At 32.7% G+C, this 24,690-nt stretch overlaps 2 protein-coding genes across 2 annotated transcripts; both read left to right on the plus strand.

The window, feature by feature from the left end:
• Nucleotides 1-6,080: 6,080 nt before the first annotated feature.
• On the plus strand, nucleotides 6,081-6,774 carry LOC149193790 (uncharacterized). The gene has a single exon (XM_089406953.1). The coding sequence runs from the start codon at nucleotides 6,254-6,256 to the stop codon at nucleotides 6,581-6,583; it is 330 nt and encodes a 109-aa protein (XP_089263079.1). The 5' UTR covers nucleotides 6,081-6,253; the 3' UTR covers nucleotides 6,584-6,774.
• A 13,117-nt stretch (nucleotides 6,775-19,891) lies between these two features.
• LOC149193791 (uncharacterized) lies at nucleotides 19,892-20,855 on the plus strand. Its single transcript, XM_089406954.1, has one exon. The coding sequence runs from the start codon at nucleotides 19,895-19,897 to the stop codon at nucleotides 20,390-20,392; it is 498 nt and encodes a 165-aa protein (XP_089263080.1). The 5' UTR covers nucleotides 19,892-19,894; the 3' UTR covers nucleotides 20,393-20,855.
• The last annotated feature ends 3,835 nt before the right edge of the window (nucleotides 20,856-24,690 follow it).

Genomic DNA, 24,690 nt, shown 5'->3' on the forward strand with positions numbered 1-24,690 from the left:
ATTAACTTTGCACTCTAACAACTTCACACATTATTATATACTTTAAACTAATGCACAATATAAGTTATAAATATTTTGATAAAATCCTAATAATATTTAAAACATGTGGTATAAGAAATCCACTTGGAAATGGACCTCAAATTAACATCCAATGCAATGTCTTTATGAAATATCAACATGTGGTTTGGATGAAACTATTTTGATGTTGCAACATTTTATTTCAATAGTTTTATTGTTCATATAAGATATAATGTAATAATTAGTTCAAATTTTAATATATAAAAGTATAAATTTAATTTATAATTAATTAGAGTTATTAGACAAAGTGAAAACTTGATGTTATGTATTTTTTGTATGTGAAGTAAGTATTTAAAGATAGGCATTATTAGTCCCCAATGTGGCTACCGCAACGCAGATCCCCCAACCCCACAATGATTTAATGAAAATTCACGATTAGGTGGAAATAAACATGTCTTCCACTCACTATTTCTTTGCTCAACACATCATTATTTTCATGGAAATTCTAGTTGTCTCATAACATTGCAAGAACACACATATGAGGCAGCTTCAACCTCATGCAATTTTTCCTCTCTGCGAGGATTGATCATTATGTTACATCACTCGAGAATAATAACTTATGATCATAATCAAACACCCTTTCCTCCATCCTTCGAGGATATGACTACCAACACCACCTCTCATAATAATAACCTTGATAACAAGCACAATTTTGGCAGCACATTTGCTTAGGTGAGGATCTCTTTAAAGCCAACCAAGTGTATTCTAACAATGGAACAAATGCCTACTCTCAATATTTGCAAAATTCTACCTATCTAGGTGTCCCCACCCACTTATCAGGACCACGTGTAGCACAAATCTCACACACCATCCACTCTTGCATTTTAATATTGACACAATCTTTGTCATAATGCAATGTTGGACTATGGTTCACCATGATTGATTTTCATATTGAGACAACCTTGGCACAATGTGATGTTGGACAATGATTGGCCATGGTTAACCATTGTTGATTTTCATATTGAGTCAATCTTTGTCGCAATGCAAAGTTGGACCATGGTTGTCACAATGTGACGTCGGACCAAGGGTTTGATAAGCCGAAGGGATATGAACCCTTAGATTGATAAACCCAAGGGTTTCATATTATAAACCAAAGAGATTAATTCTAAAACCCTAAGGTATTATAAACCCAAGGGAATAATATTAACCTTGGGAAAATGAACTCTTAGATTAATAAAACCAATGAATTAATATTATAAACCCAAGGGAGTAATATTATAAACCCTAAAATAAATACTATAAACAATAAAATAAATATGCTTGACCATGTTTTACGATGGTTAATTTTCATATTGAGACAATCTTTGTCATAATGCAACATTTGACCATGGTTGATTTCATATTGAGACAATCTTTGTCACAATATGACATTGGACCATGGTTGCGCATAGTTGACCATGAATATAAACCCAAGGGATTTATACTAAACCCTAGGATAAATGTTATAAACCTTATGAATAATATTATACGCTAAAAATATGAATCCTTAAATTGATAAACCCAAGGGATTAATTCTAAAACCCCAAGGTATTATAAACCCAAGGGAATAATATTAAACCTAAGCGATTACTATTATAAACCCAAGGTATATAAATACTAAGATAAACATTATAAACTTAAGGGAATAATAAACCCAAAGGATTAAAAATAAATACCTAACGGATGAAAATCGACCGTGGTCAACCATTGTTAATCATGGTCAACCATGGTCACATTGTGATAAAGATTGTCTCTTGGTCCAACATCACATTGTGACAACCATGTTCAACCATGTTCCAACATCACATTGTGACAAAGATTGTCTCAATATGAAAATCAACCATGGTCAATAACCATAGTCACATTGTGACAAAGGTAGTCTTTTGGTCCAACGTCACATTGTGATAACATGGCCATCCATGGTCAACCATGGTCCAATATTACATTGTGAAAAATATTGTCTCAATATGAAAATCAACCACAATCAACCATTGTCCAACATCACATTGTGAGAAAGGTTGTCTCAATATGAAAATCAATCATGGTCAACCATATTCCAACGTCGCATTCTGACAAATATTTTGTCAATATGAAAATAAACCGTGGTCAACCATGTTTATTTTAGGGTTTATAATATTTATCTTAAGGTTTATATACCTTGCGTTTATACTATTTATACCTTGGGTTTAATATTATTCCCTTGGGTTTATAATCCCATGGGTTTTTAGTATTAATCCCTTGAGTTTATAATATCAATCCCTTGGGTTTATCAATTTCAGGGTTCATATTCCTAGGGTATAATATTATTCATAAGGTTTATAATATTCATCCTAGGGTTTAATGTAAATCCTTTGGGTTTATAATCATGGTCAATCATACACAACCATGATCCAATGTCACATTGTGACAAATATTGTCTCAATATGAAAATCAACCATGGTCAAATCTCGCATTGTGACAAACATTGTCTCAATATGAAAATCAACCATATTTATTTTAGGGTTTATAGTATTTATCTTAGGATTTATATATCTCGGATTTATAACATTAATACATTGGGTTTATCCCTTAAGTTTAATATTACTCTCTTGGGTTTATTATTCTATTCAGGTTATAATATTAATATGTTGGTTTTATTAATCTGATGGTTCATTTTCCTAGGGTGTAATATTATTCATAGGGTTTATGATATAAATCCTAGGGTGTAATATTATTCATAAGGTTTAGTATTAATCGATTGGGTTTAATATCATTCCTCTGGGTTTATAATACCTTGGGTTTATAATATCAATCCCTTGGGTTTATAATATCAATCCATTGAGTTTATCAGTATAAGGGTTTATATTCCTAGAGTATAATATTATTAATTCCTTGGTTTTTTAGTATAAATCCGTTCTGTTTATTATTTCCTTGGGTTTATAACATAAATCTATTGGGTTTATTAATCTAAGGGTTCATATTTGTAGGGTATAATGTTATTCATAGGATTTTTAATATTAGTCTTTGGGTTAAATATAAATCCTTGAGTTTATTTAATTAATTAATTAATTATGATAAAGATAAAAAAAAAAAATTAATTAATATTTATTAATTAATAATGCTATTAAAATTAATTTATTAGCATTATTAATTAATAATATTGTATTAAGAATAATAATCATAATAATAGTAATAATAATCATAATAATAATTTGATTAATATACGCCTTCAGTGTATATCAACCACATGATCTAATGTGGTTGTGCTAGTTACGCAATTTTGTTATTCCCTATAAAACTATAAAATATATTTTTTTATTGGCAAGTTAAATGTTTGGATTTTACATCACTGTAATTTAATATATATATATATATAGGCGAGGTATATTTTTTATTTGCAAATTAAATATTTTGATTTTACATTAATTAAGATTATTTATAAACATGTTAGTATATTTATATGAAATGGGATGAGCTAAATGACTCATTTTCTAAAGAGGGTTTATTGTTGGATTATGGGTAGGCAACATCTAGATGGTGAATATTTTGAGTTTTATCATCGCCTGTTTATGCATAACAGGTTTCAGATGCATCTCTTATTGTTGTTTAGTGGAATTTCGTCAACAACGGCCTTTTGCTTTCTTGTCCGTCTTCATAGTTTTTGTGATCAATGATTGTTATCTATCTATGCATATGTATATAGATTTTAAGGCTCTCCTTAAAAAACTATAGCTCCTTATGATATACTGTCTTTTTGTTTTCAGAGAGAAATGCCTGAATCAACTATTTATGTTAGTGACATTTATGTCTAGAAATCATGCTTTTATTATGTTTCTACATAATGTAACTATTTTCATTATGCTAATGAAAGGTTGTGACTTCTTTCCAAGGAAATGAAAAAATAAATAAATTTATTTTTTTATTATATAAAAAGCAATATAGTATATCGAGTTAAAATTATAAAAAAAATAGGTGGGTTTACAACAAGATACCCAAATTCTCTTATCACAATAGAGTAGAAATTCTATACAATTTGCTAGAACATGGAGATTATCTAAAATTATAAAACCAAAAAGCCTACTTTAAAAGAAATTAGGTAACACCTCACCATTAGTAAGAGTCATAATACTAAGGCTATCCAAACAATATAGAGGGTTTGGCATAAAGGAAATCAAACCTTTTTTGGATTGGAGATCCATGGTGCATGAAATATTTGAAAAACAATAAAATCTATGAAGTGCAAAATCTAAATTCATGATTGAAAACTGCAATTAAGGTGGAGCGAGATCCATAGGAGCATCATTGGCATCCAAAATTTCAATAGGGTTATCTTGGAAGTAGTAAAGAACTTTTGAAAGGATGATGTCCCCATGCTTCTTGCCCAACTAGAAGCTAAGAATAAGTTAGTTACAACTCCGCTTTTCTAAATGGTCCAAATGTTGCTAAAGCTTGGTGTAGTCTTGCTCTTGATTCAAAACAACATTGAGCACACAGGATTTGACATGCTAATATAATTGAAAAATATGATAAAACTTAGTATCCTTGGTGCAACTGAAGGTGAGGTTTGGCACAAATTCATGGACCATTGAATTCGCTACTTCATTGCTCCCTAGGACTCATTCCTTTTTAATTGAGTTCTCAATTAAATGCAACTTTTGCTAAACAATGAGTGCGATATAGTGCTGAAAAGTTTTAGCTATGAAAACAACATCATTCTTTGCTTTGGTACACCTTAGAAGGTTCTCACTATGAGAGCTAGAGAAAGGCACCATAAGGGGAAGAGGTGTCAATAAAAGGATGAATAGGAACAAATTGAACTAGCACTATGTTTTGCAATAACCATAACTTGCATGATTGGGGAAAAGGGGTGTTAAGATCCATCTTGAAGTGTGGGAGCTAAAGGCTAAGGAGAGGCTCCAAACCCTTTTGCATTAAATTGCCTATTTCTTTCTATGTCCTGCAACTCCAGAAGAAACAATCTCTATTGATGAAGGCTTAGTTCCATTATCCTAGCTAATCAAAAGCTACATCAAGTGTTGACGGTTTATATGTGGGGGATTGTCTTCGAACATCTATGTGGAGAGTTGCAAAGTTAGATTAACATCTATATATAAAACCATCAAACATTGGACGATCTTATATGGGAATTAAAATATTTTAACATATTTTTATAAAATAATTTACTAAATAAAATTTAAAACAAATTTGGAAATTTTTAAATTTCATAGATTTATTTTATTGATTAAAAAAATAAAAATAAAATAAATGAAAACCTTTTAAAAATAATAAATCAATCAATCAATCAATTAGGTAATTAGGTAAAATTTGTGGAGCTCGAGTATTGTTAACTTTTATTTATATTTTTAGAGAATATTTAAAATTTGTAATTAATTTTATATACTTTTATTTAATATATTTATATGAGAATAGAGAATAAATTTTATGAATGTTTCTAATAATGAAAATAAACGTTAGCCGCACTGTGTATGTATGCAACACTGAGCCAAGAAGTGTTCAATACAGCGATCAAATTGTAAGGGCACGCAGGCCCACTGGAAAAACAAAAACCCTAAAAATGGTCCCCAAGAAACTCCATGTAAACCGCCACTACATATGAAAAACTGTCCAAACATCGTATTTTAGGATTTATAACTTAGTTAAATTTTTAGGCAGATTAATTATGATCTTTTCTGCTTAATCAATGAAAAACGTTAGTAACAATCACATCTAATATATTTGAAGAATTTAATGCGGACGATGACGAGATGCATGGAATTCATAAACCAAAGAAATGTGGCACTGCCAAGTAAGTAAACAACATGGACATGACAAGCGCTGACAAGGTGGGCACAGGCCAGTGTTTCGAAACGGGCGCCCACCTTTTCCTAAAACCGCGTTTTCTACGTTATTCTTGTGATGAGCAAAACCGCACTTACAGCCAGAAAGCGCCCACAACCACCAAATGAAAAACCAGCAACGCGTTGGATTGGCTTCCTGATACCGCCGACAAAAGTAATTATATGCCTTTTATTCTATGCCGGTGGTTTGGGTTTTATACAGTGTCGTCTTCCCTTCCTGTTGGCTTCCTGCATAACCTACACGCATATAAATATACAACTAAATCTCAGAATGTCATCTCATTCTGCAATTTGACGATCGTTATTGTTGTTTGTTTTGTGTGTGTCCAAATCAAATCCGGAGAAAAGAAGAAAGAAAGATGAGTTCTATTTCAAAGAGGGCTTCGTGTATGGCGGCCATGGTAGCCATCGAGGGTTTCAGGATCTTCAGAGATCAGCGGGCTTTCAATTTCAAGAATGTACTCATAACGCCCAAGTTATTCTCTATTTCTCCTAATACGTTGGGGATTGCTTCTGCCACTGCCGTTGGCGCTGCTGCTGTTGACCAGAAATCTGCTACTGCTTCTTCGGCCACTGACACAGATCTAAATCCCCATCTTCAAGAAAAATCAGCAAAATCAAAGAAAGTAGAATTAAAGGATGATTCATTGAGATGTGTGATGTATCTCAGCTGTTGGGCTCCGAGCTGAAATTGAAATACAATTCAATTTAGTCACGATAGAGAGGAATAGGTAGAGGGATCGATCACCTGCTGGCGCTGCAGCAGATGGACGCCCTGCAACTCCCGGAATACAAGTTGTATAATATGAATGTACTTTGTAAATGATGAATTGAATGCAATTTTATGTGTTCGAAGGACACATCATTTTGGTAAAAGAAAGCTGTCTCTTTTGATCTCAATCTTCATTTCACTGTAATCTAGATTACATGGGCAATTCACAGATTTATGTAGCCATAATCATATTCTGTAACATCCTTTTCATCCTCTTGCTCTGAACTTCCATAAATATTGCAATCCCCGGCTCGGTACCCACCCTCTTGCTCTGAACTTCCATAAATATTTCAATCCCCGGCTCGGTACCCACTTGGCTTCTTTGCAGGGCTGTCTTTTTGATCTTATAATTAAATTTGGTTTTCCTGAGGTTTCGATTTCATTTGGTACCCACTTGGGTTGTTTGCAGCACTGGCTTTCGATCGTATAATTAAGTATTGTTTTCCTGAGGTTTCAATTTCAACCGAAATGTATAAAATTTCTTGACCACAATGAAAGTGAATCTCAGAATAATTCGAACCATGTGCATTGCGAAGAAATTCAAGACTAACTAACCGCAGGGCAAAGGCCAACTTTTATTAACTAGAATCGAATTACATTACATAGGTTGAAAATTTTATTTACTGCTCTAAGAAAACAACCATAAGGTTGAAAATTTTATTTACTGCTCTAAGAAAACAACCTTAAGAATGTGAACAATGTTCCACGGGATGTATTCCGACGGTGGGGACGGAGTTATTAATTTTTTAGTTTGCTTTATTATTTTTTAAAGCTTTGTTACATTGTCATTAAAATTGAAATTAAAAGCATAAGATAATTGTATTGTTACAATTATCTTATCGGTTTAATAATTATTTTATCATATAGGTTGAATTTCAATGGATTATAAATTTATCTTCAACAATTTTACCACATTAAAAGTCTAAATCAGGGAAAATTTTAAACATCTTTACTATTTATTAAAGTCAATACTATTTTGTAAAATAAAGTAAAAAGTTTATTTCAACACAAATAATCCAAAATCTTTTAATATTCCTTTTAATTAAATATTTGTAAAATGATTCAAGGAAAACCATACCCTATGGATATATTAAAATCTCTAAAGACATAAATATTTCCACGTCAAAGTTGTAATATTTGAAAATTTTGTTATCATGCTATATAAAAAAATATCATTAAATTTAATAACTTAGGATTAATACAATATTATTTTTAATATAATATTAAATTTGTTATATTATAATATATCATGACATATATTAAATCTAGGTTCGTCAGTAATAAAGTGAAAAATTGAAAGTGGGAGTATTGGGTGGGGAAGAACTAGGGTTTGCAGAAAATGGCCGCCGCAACTGCAGCTTGCCCTTTTGCCGCTGGAATCAACTGGACAAAGATCTTCATCGCGCAGCTGAAGCAGAACAATCGAAATGGGAAGGAAGACTACTTGCGGTTGGGGAATTGCTACCCTCTTATGGAAGACGTGAGATCTATTGAAGATCTGGAACTTGGAGCGACAGATCGAGCTTCTGAAACACAAAGGAAAACTGTTGCCTTTCTACAGTTGACTTTCACCTCTCAATCCGTCACAAACCTGATAGATTCAGCTCTCTGGAACCGCTGCAATGACAAAAACACGGAAGCATGCCCGGAAGCAATGTGGAGGGCACATGAAATCATCGTTTTGGCATCTTTACAGGCATTCAGTTACACGCTGACACAGATCCATGGCAAAGTGGCCCACGGCGACCAACTTGTAGCGGCAAACAGGAAATGCCCAAAGGTAAGGCAGCAAAAACATATCTTATACCATTTATGCAAAATAGAATTTGGCAGTGTTGCTTTTGGCCGGATCTGGAATGGATCTGGGTTAACTAAACTTCCCATGATAGTTGGCATTATGGGTAGAGCCGATATCATACAACTCAGATACATAGAAGATCAAAATACATGTAAATCACAGATCTAGGTGCCCACAAAGGCCACGATACCCCACCTATATGGCACCTGGGGCATTAATGTTGAAGAAAGAAGGAAGGGTAAGCTGACTGGCGGTGAGATAAAGCTGCGTTGCAGCATCTCAGGGTTTGATCTCTCGCAGGAAAATCCACATCATAAAACGCCGGACAGGACAAACCAGGAGCAGCTGGAAACAAGATCTGGTCCACATGTAAATGCCCACAGCTTCCAGGTTTGTGTAAAAACCCCGGAGGGAAAATCGAAATTAATATGGGTGAAAGTGACAGACTCTGTAAAACAAATGCAGAAACGCATAATGCAACAACTAGGATACCCCATCAGATCACAAAATCTGATACATGGGGGCAGAGCTCTTTAGGATACAAAATACTTATGGGACTATAAAATTGCACCCCTGTCAACAATCATTCTCAATCTGAGAATAAGAGGGGGTGCAACGGTCAACAACAGGAACTCTCATAGGGGTGAAGGAAGTGGGATTGGTTCAACAAAATTCATAGGAACACAACAAGGGAATAAAGTAGGCAGCATATCCTTTAAAAACATACTACAAGGGAAAAATACAGATGGAGCAGCACCAAATCAAATAGGTATGGACGCAAGGCCATACATTGTGGATCAACTAACTCATATACCAGAATACAACATAGATATACCAGAAACAGATGAGCACTGCGTCATTTATGAAAGAAAATGCAGATTCAACTGCTTCTGGCCCAAACCGGTTGATCTTTTTCATTGGATCTTCACGAACTGGACCACACAATGTGAAATACATCTCTGCTCCAAGGGTTTTTTCATTGTATAATTTCTTTCAGCAGAGGACAGAGACACAATAATACAGGAAGGACCCTGGTTCTGGGGATCCACAGGACTCTTCATTACACCATGGTTTCCAGAATTTGATGCAAATACAATGATAGTCTCTAAGATGCTAGTTTGGGTGTGTCTACACAATCTCCCACTCCATCTTTGGAATCATCAAGTACTAGCTGGAATCGGCAATACTATTGGGCGCTACATCAAAATGGATACCCAACGACTGGAGGAAAGAATTTATACTTTTGCACGAATATGTGTGGAAGTAGACCTCAGCAAAGGTCTACCAGACCAAATTCAGCTGAAGCATAGACAGAGGAGCTGGACTCAGGTACTAGATTATGAAAACACTGCATTCAGATGCAGAATATGCCGACAAACAGGACACCTACAAGGCACATGTCCAGTAGCCAATAAAGACAACCGCAGAAAGAAGAAAACTAGAAAACAAGCAAAGGGGTGGCAAATCCCTCCACCACCCTCGGAACATGAGGAGGAGGAAGAAGAGGAATACGCAGTCCCCAATGAAACCAACCAGATGAACAAAGAATCAGAGGTTGAAGATACAAATCCACAGGTACATATAGCCACAGAACTGGCAAGGCCAACAGAAAATATGGATACAAGCAGATCTAAATGGCAACACATTTCAGACACATCAGACTCTGACAAGGACAACCCAAAACCTATGGCTGAAACAACACTAGCACTTATAACTCCAACAGAGTCACAAGGGGTTTGGAGAAAGATGGAGAAGAAAAAAGGGTGAAAAGTCTGACTTTTTCCCACCATGTACATTATTTTCTTGTATTTTCAGTGTCTTTCTGAACTAAACACCCTGCGTGGTGATGAAGTACTCATGCATCTTTTTTGACAAAAACAAAGCACCATTTTTGAAAAAATTTTACAGAAAGGGCAATAGGCCAATGCGGCATATGCCGAAAGGCATCCACAACATGTAGTTTTTCAAACATAAATATAAGATTATGATTTTTCCAATGGAAAAAAATATATTAACTCTAGATATGTATGCGAGAGAAGAACCAAGACAAAGTGATAGAGGTGGAGAGATAGAGGGAGTGAGAGGAAGGGAGAGAGAGGACTTGAGAGACAGGAGGAGAGAGGTAGGGAAGAAGAATCACATAGAGAGAGAGAGAGAGAGAGAGAGGGAGTGACAAGGGAGAGATGGAGAGAGAGTGTATATGTTTGGGGGTAAGACAGAGAGATAAATGAGAGATAGAGAGATGAGGGGGAGAGAAGAAGAGATAGTGACAAAATTGGAGGGTGGAGACAGAGAGAAGAGGGGGAGAGAAGGAGAGATAGTGACAAAATTGGAGGGTGGAGACAGAGAGAGAGAGACAAGACAGAGAGATCAGGGGGAGAGACAAAGGGAGGTAGGATAGAAAGGGAGAGAGAGGAAGGAATAAAGCTTGGATGTGAGAGAGAGAAAGAGAGAGGAAGGGATAGAAAGAGGGAGGTAAGAAGAAAGACACATAGAGAGAAAGGTGGAGACAGGGAGTGATAAGGGAGATGGAGAGAGAGGAAGAGAGGAGAGCAAGAGGGAAGAGAGATAAAAGGGGGGAGAGAGGGAGAGAAGGAGAAGAAAGAGAGAGAGGGAGAGGAACAGGGAGTGAGATATAGATAAATATGGAGAAAGAGCGCGTATGTTCTGGGGGTGATAAAGAGAGACAAAGAGAGATATATATATAGATGGAAGGTGAAGAGAGGGAATAAGAGAGAGGAAGAGATAGATAAATATCGAGGGAGAAAGCATGTGTCTTTGGGGGGGGGGTGAGTTAGAGAGATAAAGAAGGAGAGATGGAGGGCGATATAGATATAGATGGAGGGGGTAGACAGAGGGAAGAAGAATTATTTCACTAGATGCATTGGTTTCAATATAGATGGTGATTTCTAATCCTATTTGATTGTTTTCATTAAGAGATAAACTAAAGAAGATGAGAGAGGATGAATGAAGAGAGAGGCAAGGAAATGAGTGAGAGAGGGAGAGAAGGGTGAGAGAGAGAGAAGGAGACACAAATATGGAGGGGGGAGAGAGGGGGAGAGAGAGAAGGGGAAAGAGAGGGAGATAATGACAGGGTTGGAGGTAAAAGAGAGAGAGAGAGAGAGATAGGGGGAGAGAGGGAGATGGGAGAGGAAGGGAGAGAGACAAATTCAGAGAGAGGAGGAGAGAGGGAGGGAGGGAGAGGAGGAGAGAGGGAGGACAAAGAGATTGATTTGGAAGGGGAGAGAGGGAGGGAAGAAAAATACATACATAGAGAAAAGTGGAGTGAGAGAGAAAGGGGGGAGTGAAAATGAAGAGATGGAGAGAGAGGGTACATGTTTGGGGTGAGGTCGAGAGATAAAGGAGAGGGAGGGAGATATAGATATAGATGGAGGGGGGAGAGAGGGAAGAATATTTCTTGCACTAAATGCATTGAAATCATGGTAGATGGTGATTTCTAATCCTATTTGATTGCTTGCATTAGATGCATTAATTTCAGTGTAGATGTTGATTTCTAATGATATTTGATTGCTTGCACTAGATGCATTGATTTTAGTGTAGATGTTGATTTCTAATCCTATTTGATTGCTTGCACTAGATGCATTGATTTCAGTATAGATTTTTTCTAATTCTATTTGATTGCTTGCACTAGATACATTGAGTTCAGTGTAGATGTTGATTTCTAATTCTATTTGATTGCTTGCACTATATGCATTGATTTCGATGGTGATGGTGATTTCTAATGCTATTTGATTGCTTGCACTAGATGCATTGATTTCAATGTAGATTATGATTTCTAATCCTATTTGATTTCTTGCACTAAATGCATTGATTTCAGTGTAGATGGTGATTTCTAATTCTATTTGACTACTTGCACTGGATGCATTGATTTTAGTGTAGATGTTGATTTCTAATCATATTTGATAGTTTGCACTAGATGCATTGATTTCAGTGTAGACGCTGATTTCTAATCTTATTTGATTGCTTACACTAGATGCATTGAATTTAGTGTCGATGTTGATTTATAATCATATTTGATTGCTTGCATTAGATTCATTGATTTCAGTGTAGATGTTTTCTAATCTTATTTTATTGCATGCATTGGACGCATTGATTTAAGTGGAGATGATGATTTCTGATTTAAAGTAACTCGATGTATGATGGTACATTAACTTAAAGTTATTGTATTAACAATGTGCATTGATTTTAGTGTAAGCACAAAAAAATGATTGACAATTTGCGTTGATTTTTGTGTTATAGTAATTCAATTTATTAATATTGGATAGCAAGAGAGACAAGGTATGTTGTTTACTACAATAGTATGAGCTAACGAATTGAATGGTTTACATTCTCAACTATCCTTTTCTTATAATCGATATGAAAAGATGGAAAAACTAACAAATACTTTAAATATTTTGTAAATCTAACCACTCATTAAAAAAAATCAAAATTACATTATTTCTTGAATTTTGCAAAACAAACTATAGATAAAAAAATCATCAAAATATTTTGAAGGAAATAAATTATTTCAAACATTAGCAATGAAACAAATGATTTCAAGAGTAATATTGATGCAATAAATTATTAAAACTACTCTTCAAAATTTATTTAGTAATGGCTAAAGGGAAACTATTAAGAATTATTAATTATCAAAAGTTGTGATACCTAAAGTTAAATGAAATATATGTGCAATATCAATCTTGTTGCACTATCGAAAATATTGTCTCCCTGAACTTCATCACCAACTAATTACTAACAAACAATTACATACACATATAGAAATATAACACAACAATTGTAACATTCACAAACATTACCATCCAAATCCAAACACATAAACACACAAACCACTCAAAGCATCAAAGCGCAAACGTACAAACCATTCAAGGCAAGCAACAAAAACAAAATTAAAGAAGAGAATGATATAGTCATGTCAAACAAAGAAAGCATAACGTAAATTTCAAAGTATGAAGTTTATCTCAAACATATACATAATAATGATAATCCAAAAATGTGTCATTGTCGCCCTCAACTGGAACCGACCTAGATCCATCTAACTTCGGATCTATCATGCATCGAGAGGGATCAAATCCCTCGAGGTGCAAACCTTTCCTCAAATTCCACACTCCAAAAAGAAGGTTTGCACCTCGAGGGATTTGATCTCTCTCGGCACATGATAGATCCAGAGTTAGATGGATCTAGGTTGGTATTTTAAAAGTGTTATTCAGTTTTGGAAAGAGGGGTGTTAATGTTTCTTTTGAGTAATGTGTACGTAATCTCTTTATATTTAATACATTCCATTCTTTATTTTTGTTGTTGATTTTTGGGTTGGTTATTACATGTACCTGAAAAGAAAATCTATATCTCATACTCTTACAAGAAGAACGGGTTAGGGTGCTTGGTGATGATGAAACTATATAAACAAGAAAGAGAATGAGCATTGCTATAAATTTCAAAGTGAAAAAGAAAATGAAGGGATAAATAATGTTAAGTTGAAAGCCAAACAAGCTTGAGCTCTACCCCTTGTTGTGAGGTCACCCCCCATGTCTTAGCGTAATAGATCCACAAGCAAAAAAATGACTTAATTAAAAGTATCTCAACCCCTATACAATGAAATGCATATACATCAAAAGGAAATTTTGAAAGCAAAAACAAATAATACAAAGAAAAGTGAAAAGAAAAGGGAGGAAAGACATAGTTCCAAGGAAAGAGTAACTCAATGCATGAAATGCCCCCTCTATAAAGGAACCCATGGAGATGATTGTTATATTTGGCTTTGCATGTTAAAGGCACTGTTACCGTAAAGTAAATCCCAAGTCATATCATAGTCATTTGCATTTACACCTTGATTGATTTCTTCCAATTCTTGGGTATTGGCACACCTAATAGGGCTTTATGATGGTCTCCCATACCTGAACTTGAAAAATTGCATAAAGTCATAAGCTAGTGCGAAGTTTGAAGAAGGTACCTAATTTGATACTTAATGGCTTTTTACATTAAACATGACCCATTTTTTATGTTGCAATAACTCTTGTATACATGTTGGTTTGTCTTATTTTATTCTTTTAGCCCCTACTTGTTGATGATGACACAAAGATGGTCCTTTGAAGGACATCGATGATCTTCTTTCACACTTCATCAAGGACATTGCATGCCCTTTTCCTCTAGTCTGTCCACCAAGATAGTGATAGCTTCCAAGTCCACTATTATTAGTTGGTTGGGAGGATGTTTAATACATGACATTGTTGGCAAGAGAACCATCTTCCTTGTTTAATTCTCTTAATTTATTGAAGACTTCATTGTCTATGTGTCTTTGTCATCGTGTCAATAAAAGTACTGGTTCCCAATCTACTTTAGCATAAGTTTATTTGATAACTTGTTGGCCCGACATGATTAAATATAATATTATGAAAAGAATTTGATAATTTAATGCTCTTTATTAGAGTTGATGAAATGCTTCAATTTGTTTTTTTCATTTGATTTCTTTTAAGATCTCCATAATGTAGAGAGCAGTCTTTTTGATTAATCACATTGTAAGGATTAGTCGATTTTTCGAACCAACTAATGTGGTTCATCCTCAGGTCAAGGTGAGAAACCACATGATCTGAGAGAATAAATAGCAAGGATGCATCATGGTTCAGGGTAAGCCGTTCAAAACTAGCCATTGGTAAAATAAAATTATGTAGAAATATGTGAAAAGATGTTTATTAAGTTAGAAAATGAATGTTATGTGATAATTAATTACTTAATATTGAATTTAAATAATAATATAATCTAAGAATAACTAATTAATATAATATCATTAGTTAGGGTTGATTTATTCAAGGTAAGCTAGGTAGAAGACTAGCTGTTATCTTTAATAGATTAGTTGATAATAATTTTAAAATAATAATTAATATATTTATCAATTTAAAATAATAATATTTTCTAAGCATAATTTATAATATTAATAGTTAGGTTTAACCTATTCAATGAGAATAAGGTGAATAATTTATAATATCATTGGAGAAACAGGAAGATCTATTAATCAGAGGATCGGTGAACATGCCAATCAGACACAATCGCTCCTGCACCTCGGCTTTTGCAGAACATGCTGAGAAATCAAAACACCATGTCTACATTGAGGAATCCAAGGTCATTGCTAAGATTGATCACTTCCACCACAAGAAGCTAAGGGAAGCGATTGAGATTGAGAGGCATGGAAAAAACCTCAACAGGGATGATGGCCTAAGGGAAGCGATTGAGATTGAGAGGCATGCCAAAAACCTCAACAGGGATGATGGCTGGAAATTAAGTAGAAGCTAGATTCCAACTCTCACTTCATAACTTGGTCGCCCTTCGATTTCCTTTACCCTATCTTTTCATCTTGCTGATGATATTACCTTTACCCGATCTTCTCTTTCCTCCTTTTTAAGGATGAAAAACTTTCCTCTTTCCTTTGATGGACTCATAAAATCTTATCTTGAATCATTCCTAGCTTTGTAGTTTGATCTAAATATTCTTTTATTATGTCACCCCCAACTAATAGAATCTTGTGTAATTATTTTAGGTCATAGTATTAAAAATTGTTAATTAATTTATTACATAGAAATTATAAAAACTATTCATTTTTTATAATATTTACTATATCATGATAAGGGCTAGTTTTTTTTATCACATCAACCCTAATTAATAATATTACATAAATAAATTATCCATAGATAATATTATTATTTGACTTGTTAAATAAATTAGTTTTAATACTATTATAAACTAATTCCTTACCTAACAACTAATCTCAACCAAAGATTATTATATAAATATTTTTTAATAATATTATTAACTAATTGATTATAACGGCTAGTTTTCCACCTTATTCTCTTTGAATAGGTTAAATCTAACTATTAATATTATAAATTATGCTTAGAAAATATTATTATTTTAAATTGATAAATATATTAATTATTATTTTAAAATTATTATCAACTAATCTATTAAAGATAACCGCTAGTCTTCTACCTAACTTACCTTTAATAAATCAACTATAACTAATGATATTATATTAATTAGTTATTCTTAGATTATATTATTATTTAAATTCAATATTAAGTAATTAATTATCACATAACAGTTATTTTCTAACCTAATAAACATCTTTTCACATATTCTTTAATAATTTTATTGTACCAACGGTTAGTTTTGAACGGCGAACCATGATGCATCCTTGTTATTTATTCTCTCAGATCGTGTGGTTTCTCACCTTGTCCTGAGGATGAACCACATTAGTTGGTTCGAAATGTCGACCCAATCCTTACAATGTGATTAATCCGAAAGACTGCTCTCTACATTTGATTTCTTGTTATCTTTGATCATAATTCCTAACTTGCTTAGTATTAACTTGGAATCTCTTTCAATAACTTAATTACATACCTAGCCAATGGGTTAGTTCAATTGATTGTTGCCAAAATTACTTGGCATTTAGCTAGTTACATGCAATTGGGAGCTTGGTTAATATATCTCTCGTTAAGACATGCTTTTCTATATTAATATTAGAGTGCATGTTTTTCTTACATATCATGAATTTGGCACATTGTTTGTAATTCATTGTTTTCTATATTAATGTTAGAGTGCATGTTTTTTTTACATGTCATGAATTTGCCACATTATTTGTAATTCATTGTTTACAGTGTATGCAAAGATAAAAACAGAAGCCCCCTTGTTATAATATCTCCTACACTGACACAACTTACGTATACTAACACAACTTATGATCCTTTTCAAAGCTCCATCATAATTTCATTGGGAAATAAAAAATTGAATAACATCCCAATTTCTTTTATATCCTTTTTTTTTCTCAAAATCTTTATTTGTTTTTATAACTTTCCAAAAAAAACCTATAATTATAACTTTAAAATATATTTTTATAATATCTAAATTTTAAAATTTATTTTTATAATATCTAATCTTCCCTCTTTCTATAGACTTTGTAATTTCCGGTAATTTCTCTAAATCGTCTAAAAGAAAATTGATTTTTTAAATTGTTTAAATTTTTTAACGTTAAAATATTTCGAAAATTAATTTCATTTATATATTTTATATAAATCTAATAAATTCATATAAACCTTAAAAATATTATTTAAAAAAAAATTAATCACAATATTATTTTTTATTTCTAGGGAAAAAATCATTCAATCCATATTTATGATAAAAATAAAGGCCTAACTTTTATTGAGAAATTGACCTTACAATTCTAATTGAGACTATCTCTTTAAAAAGAGCTCACTAACATGGGGATGTGTGACCCCTCTCATCATAACGACGATCACTTTGTCTCAACATTTTTATGAGTGTTTTAAATTTTTGTTTTAAATATCATTTATGGTTTTTAAATCAAGTTATTTATTTTAAAAATAAAATGAAAATTAAAAAAATAATTTATTATTAGTATAATCATATTAAAAAAACTAATGTGATTGAGTTTTATTTATATTTACTATTGATAAATATATAACAAAAAAACTTAATGCAATAAAAATATTATTATTAATTTTGATTTTAATTAATTTTTAAATAAAAGTGTTGAAGCTTTTCTATCTTTTACAAGCAAGATATAAGGAGTTTTTCTTAAAATTAGGTATGTTTTGAAAATCTCTAAAAACTTGGTGGGACATCAAATTTATTAAATGTATTAAAAGCAATGCAACCTAACAAACTCTCTAACATATTACAATGGTTGATAAGCATTTAGACTAAGTATATGCTGAGCATATTCCCTTGAGAATCAATCTAGACCCTCAATTAAAAAAAATAAAAAATAAAAAGTCAACAAATCTTCATCCACATTAAGTTGAAATAAGAAGTCTTTCCCTAAATAATGAATTATTTATTACTGTAATTATATAAATTAAATGTTTGATAAATATTGATAGATAATATTTTTTTATGAGTATCAAAAAACTTACTTTATAATGCATATATTGCTAAAATAAAAATAAAAAATAAAAAATTAACTAAATATAAGTTTATTTTAAATTATTATAATAATTATTATTATTATTAATTAAAAAAATAATATATAAGTTGGACATATTTACATTTGAGAAAAATACAACAAGATTCTTTACTGTAGAAATTCATCCCAATTTTGATATTAGGGTGACTGATATTTTGTGTATCAAATATTTTGACAATGTCCCTATCACCATCTTTCCTCATGCTTTAAGCTCAAGATATATGAGACATATCACTCGTAAAATTATTGCTTGTAGCAAAAAAAAATTAATGCTTAGTTGAGATTTTTAAACAAGCTTTGAAGAATGTCACATAATTATTGTTATCATCATATTTATGCACTAGGAATTATACTATAACATCCATATAGCATGCTTTTTTGCATGGTTTTAGAAATAAAGTGAACAATCAATAAACTTAATAAAAATAACATACTTAGTAGTGTTGTTGAATGCTGTCAATTAACATTGTTATTGTATAAATCTTAGAATACTACAAATCATAATCATCTTAGCCTAGGTAATAATAACCATGATAGATTTGCATCTTTTTTAAAAGAGTAGATTCTGTTCATAAATCTAATATATTTCTTTTCAACAAAAAATCAAAATTTATTATAATTTTGTTTTAAATGAAATTAACATTAAACACAACAAATATACTTGAAATTTTAAAATAAATTAATTCACATTAACATAGATCCAAAATTAAATTATCAAAATGTATCCATGTAACCCGTCCTTTATTATATGACTTTCACAAAATATTTGACTTTAACAGTATATATATGAAATTTATATTTATCATTATTAATACTATAACCTTTCTTTTAAAAACAATAACTTAATTTTATAATATATATTTCACATTTAGATTCACGGAGGATGATTTTATTAATTTAATTTTAATTGAAATTATAAATTTTTATTTTATAGGGTATTTTAGGCCAGCAGAAATTAATAATTTTTTAATAAAATATATATCTATTTTACTTTTGTAAATCAAAATATAATTATTTTTACAGGTTCGGGTTATAAAGTGGACGAATCCCTTTAATTATTCGAAGAATATTGATGCCATGACGAAAAGATGCTCGAAGATATCGGAATTTTGGATACTCCAAGTGAATAGATTCGTAAATAAAATATGAAAAATATATTGGATGGTTAGGCCATGACGAGGGCTCAGAAGGTGGGTGGGGAGGCTTTGGAAACGGGCGCCCACCTTTTACCAAAACCGCGATTCCTACGGTATTCTTTTCTCGAGCAAAACCACACTTACAACCGGAAAGCAGCCCACAACTAAAAGCAAAACCAGCAACGGATTGGACTGGATTCCTGACATCAGCCGACGAATTAATTATATGTTTTTATCATGTACCAGTGGTTTTGGTTTTATAGGGTCTTGTCCTAACATATATCACCGGTTTTGGTTTTTTATATGGTGTTATCTTCCCTGCTTGTTGGCTTTGTTGGTAACCTACACACACATAAATACCCAACTAAATCTCAAGTGCAATCTCAGTCTGCAACTTCACAATTGCTATTGTTGTGTTTGCTATCCAAGAGAAAATCTAAATCCAAAGAAAGGAAGGGAAAAAAAAGAAAGATGAATTCTATTTCAAAGAGGGCTTCCTGTATGGCGGCTGTGGGAGCAATCGAGGGTTTCAGAATCTTCACAGATCAGAAGGCCTTCAACTTCAAGAATCTGTTAATAACGCCCAAGTTATTCTCTATGTCTCCTAATACTTTTGGGATTGCTTCTGCCACTAGCGTTGGCGCTGCTGCCGTTGCCCTGAAATCTGCTATTGCTTCTTCGGTTTCTGAATCGAATCTGACTCCCCGTGTTCAAGAAGCAGCAGGAAAATCAAAGAAAGCAGAATTAAAGGATGATTCATTGAGATGCGTGATGTTTCTCAGTTGCTGGACTCCAAACTGAAATTGAAATACACTTCAATTGCGTCACGATAGAGAGGTATAGAGAGAGGTATCGATCACCCGCTGAAGCCGCAGTAAAATGAAAGAACGCAGAATTAAATGAAGATTCAATGTGATGCGCGGTGTATCTCAGCTGTTGGGCTCCAAACTGAAATTGGAACACAGTTCAGTTGGGTCACGAAAGAGAGGGACAGGGAAAGGGATCGATCACCTGTTGGTGCTGCAGCAGGAAGGCCGCCCAACCGCCAGAATATAAGATGTATTTTGTAAATTCTATGGGTTCAAAGGACACACAATTTTGGTAATAAAGGTTCTCTTTTTTTTATGTCATCTCTGGTTGACCGCCTGTGTCATTTAGTTTCATTTCACTAGTAAACTACATCGGCCATTGAAACTTATGTAACCATTATCATTCTGGAACCTTCTCTTCATCGTCTTGCTCTGAACTTCCACAAATATTGCCATGCCCGGGTCGGTAACTACTTGGGTGGTTTGCGACAGTGTCTTTTTATCATATAATTGATATTGTTTTCCCCAGGTTACAATTTCTACCCAAATGAGTTAAAAAAAATTAGCGACAGTGAAAGCAAATTGCAAGAAGTAAATCTCAGAGCAATATATAAATGTAATTTCAGAAATGCGAAAGGAATTCAGGGACAAAACTAAACGCGGTGCAAAGGGAACTTCTATTAAGTAGAATTGAGACTACATAAAAAAATTACAAGTACTTAGAATTCAAATCTTTTTACACTCTTTCGATAACAGGAATTCAAGCTAATTATGGCCTCTTACAATTTTCAATTTTGGAATTTTATTTCGATATCAGGAATTCAAGCTAATTACGGCCTCTTACAATTTTCAATTTTGGAAATTTTTTTATAAGAAGACAAGAAACGCTGTCTTTATATTAAAAATGTAACGATAGTACATATTCCAATATACATTCATAATATTAATCTGTCTTCTTTCTTCTATCTCCTTTGTACATTCAAAAATCTGTGTCTATGTCCTGTTCAGCTTTATGTAACTTTCTAATCAAACTGTGGCTTAATGTCATTACATTCTCTGTGCTATAGACTTTTATGTCTATATTTATACAAAACTTTAAATCTATACAAAACTTTAATGTCTAGATATATCAAAAGTATAGACTTTAATGTGTAATTTTACAAAAATCTTCTTCGTTTTCAGTTCTATATATAACTATCTCCTAACAGTAGTTAATAACTCTCATAACAGTAGTTAATGTTGCTTGCGTTCACCATAATACTCTCTTTTGAATACCTCTTTTGGATAGGAAGTTTACCATAATACCGTGCTCGAAGACTGAGAAATTTTTTTACCTGTCTCTTTTGAAATACCTCTTTTACCTGTCTCCTTTAAAATACCTCTTTTAGATAGGAAGTCCTTGTCCAGTTCTGCTCTATGTAGATGTGCTGGAAGTAATTTTGATTGGAAGCCCTTACTAGGGTCCAAATCCTAGACATCCAGCTTGTAAGTATGGGGGTTTGAAATTAGAATGATGGTTAACCTAATTAATTATTCTTTTTGCGTTTTTTTACATCTGAATTCTATCTATCCTGAGCTATTCCCCACAATGACATCCAGTTTGTAAGCATGGGGTTTGGAATTAGAATGATGGTTAACCCAATTAATTATTCCTTTTGCGCTTTTTTATATCTGAATTCTATCTATCCTGACCCATTTTTCTGCTATTAAGACTCCCCACAATGCTATAATCTCCGCCTTGTTATTTGAACCCATACCTCCACAATCCGCCTTGTTATTTGAACCCATACCTTCTTCCCGCCAGAAGTGATAGAAATTACCAGGTTCATTAGCTATGGCAGCGCCACACCCACATTTTCTTCTATTGCTGACAGTGTCAAAAAACCAACCATATATTCTCCCCATATATCTCTAATTTTTCTTTTCCGACTTTGTTTGATTTGATCATTGAAAAAGGCAACAATCTTGATAATGTCTTCCCTGCCAATAACCAAGTTCCGTAAAAAATTGTGTGTTCCTACTTCACCAAATAATCCATATAATATATGTAATGGAAGAGACTTGTATTTCTTGTGATTAATGAACCAAGTAATTTGGCCTTTGTAGAGGGATTGATTATTGTTAATGAAAAGAAGCTTCATTTCCAACATTACCGTGTCCCAAATCTCCATGTTAATTTTGGAAACCATTACACTACACAAGTTGAAATACATATTTTCTATTTTCATAGAAAAATTGAAGAATGCTAAGTGATGATAAAGGGATCTAAAAAGAGAAGTGCAACCACTTATTATTTAAATAATTACTATGAATAATACACGCTAGATTGATAACATAGAAACCCTGGTCAATAGCATGTAATGTTGCTTATCAAATGAGCAAATAAGACATCGAAGCGTAATCGTAGACCCTCGATGGATCTACCAGACAAATCACACCCACATGGTTTTCGGTCCTAGAATTAAACTGGAACTGGCCACGCCAAATTGTCAAGAAAAACACAATAAAATAGATAAACTCCGGATGGATCAAATGCTTAGCTCCTATCCTCTTTAATATGCTTGAAAGACTCTCTAGAAAAAGTCGATACCATGGATAAATAACATGGGCAAATTCCGTCCATTTAACAATATCAAGAAAAAAGAACATTACATTTTAAAATAAAAACATATTCCTTTCACCTATAATTCAATTTATTTATCTTATGTAAACTTAATAAATTCATATAAACCTTATAAATATTTCAAAAAAAATTAATCACAATATTTTTCTTTATTTCCGAAAAAAAATCATTTAATCCATATTTACTATAAAAATAAAAATAATAGATAACCTTTAAATTGACATTGATTCCATCTCTTTAAAAATAACTTATTAACATTGGGATGTCTACACCTCTCATCATAATGAGGATTACTTTGTCTCAACATTTTTAGAAGTGTTTTAAGATAAAAACATATTCCTTTTGCCTATAACCGATTACATTATATATATATATAAAAGAGGTCATTAAAAAGCTATTGTTGGTTATAAATATCGTCTTTCTATTCATAGTGGTAATGGTTTTTATATAAGTTACTTGTTTTAAAAATTTAAAAAATAATTTGATTACACTCAATTATTTACTTAGTTATATAAATTAAATGTTTGGTAAATACTAATAAACAATAATTTTTTTTATAAATATCAAAATATTTATTTTATAATACATCTAAATTCGTTAAAAAAATAAATAATAATAATAATAATAATTTATTAAATATAACTTTATTTTAAATTATTTGTATAATAATTATTATTAATTATAAAAAAATTAATATACAAGTTAGACATATTTACATTTGATAAAACATGCAACAAAAATCTCTACTATGGAAATTCATCCCCATTTGATATCAAGATGATGATATTTTGTGTATAAAATAATTTGACAATGTCTTCAGCTCCTCCTTTCCTCATGCTTTAAGCTTGAGATATATTAAACATATCACTCTTAAAATGGGTGCAAACGGTGGACTATGAGCACATCCCATTTAAGTGCCGCAAATGCCATGAACACGGGCATCTATACAGACACTGCCCAACAAACAAATTGGAAAGAAATGTAAAAACCACCCCGGATAAAAATCCCGAGGGTTTCATCAAGGTTGGGGGCAAAGGGAAAGGCGGGAAGAGGCCTCAAAAGAAGATTAATGAGGAAAGAAAATCGAGCTACAAGGGTTTCAAGATGCTAGAAGATGAAGTTGGAAACAAAGAAACTAATCAGGGATTGGAGAACATTATCACTGAGAAGGAAAGAGATGCTAGAATGGAAGATATCACAGGAAACAACGAGCAAAAGGACGATCTGCTAAGTGATATGGAGATAAATAGGGACCATGAGATGAATCAAAGTGAGGCTGGAACGGAGGACCATGAACTGCAGGAGATTCTTGAGAGGGAGAATTTAGATCTAGAAAAGTTTCTAGAATAAGGGGTGACCGAAGGAGTGGACTCCCTACCACAAGAGGAATTTGATAGGGTTCAACAACTCTTCCTATGGAGATCACAATCGAAGGGTTCTGGAGTCAAAAGAAACCATGAAAGCCAGGAACATAGAGGGGTCAAAATGATGGAGGAGACACAGACACAATCTCCTAAGAACCCAGGCAGGAAAAGAGGAAGAAAACGACAGAATGAGTTGCTGAATGAATGTGGAAAACTCATGATTAACTCAGGTAATATGAGAGATCTTATTAGTTATTCCTTTACAAGCCTTTCTTAATGAAGCTTACAACCTGGAACATTAGA

This window comes from Pinus tabuliformis, chromosome 2_2 (assembly GCF_031772625.1).
Source record: "Pinus tabuliformis cultivar Carrire ecotype Pingquan chromosome 2_2, CPIR1, whole genome shotgun sequence".
NCBI classification, from domain to species: Eukaryota; Viridiplantae; Streptophyta; class Pinopsida; order Pinales; family Pinaceae; genus Pinus; species Pinus tabuliformis.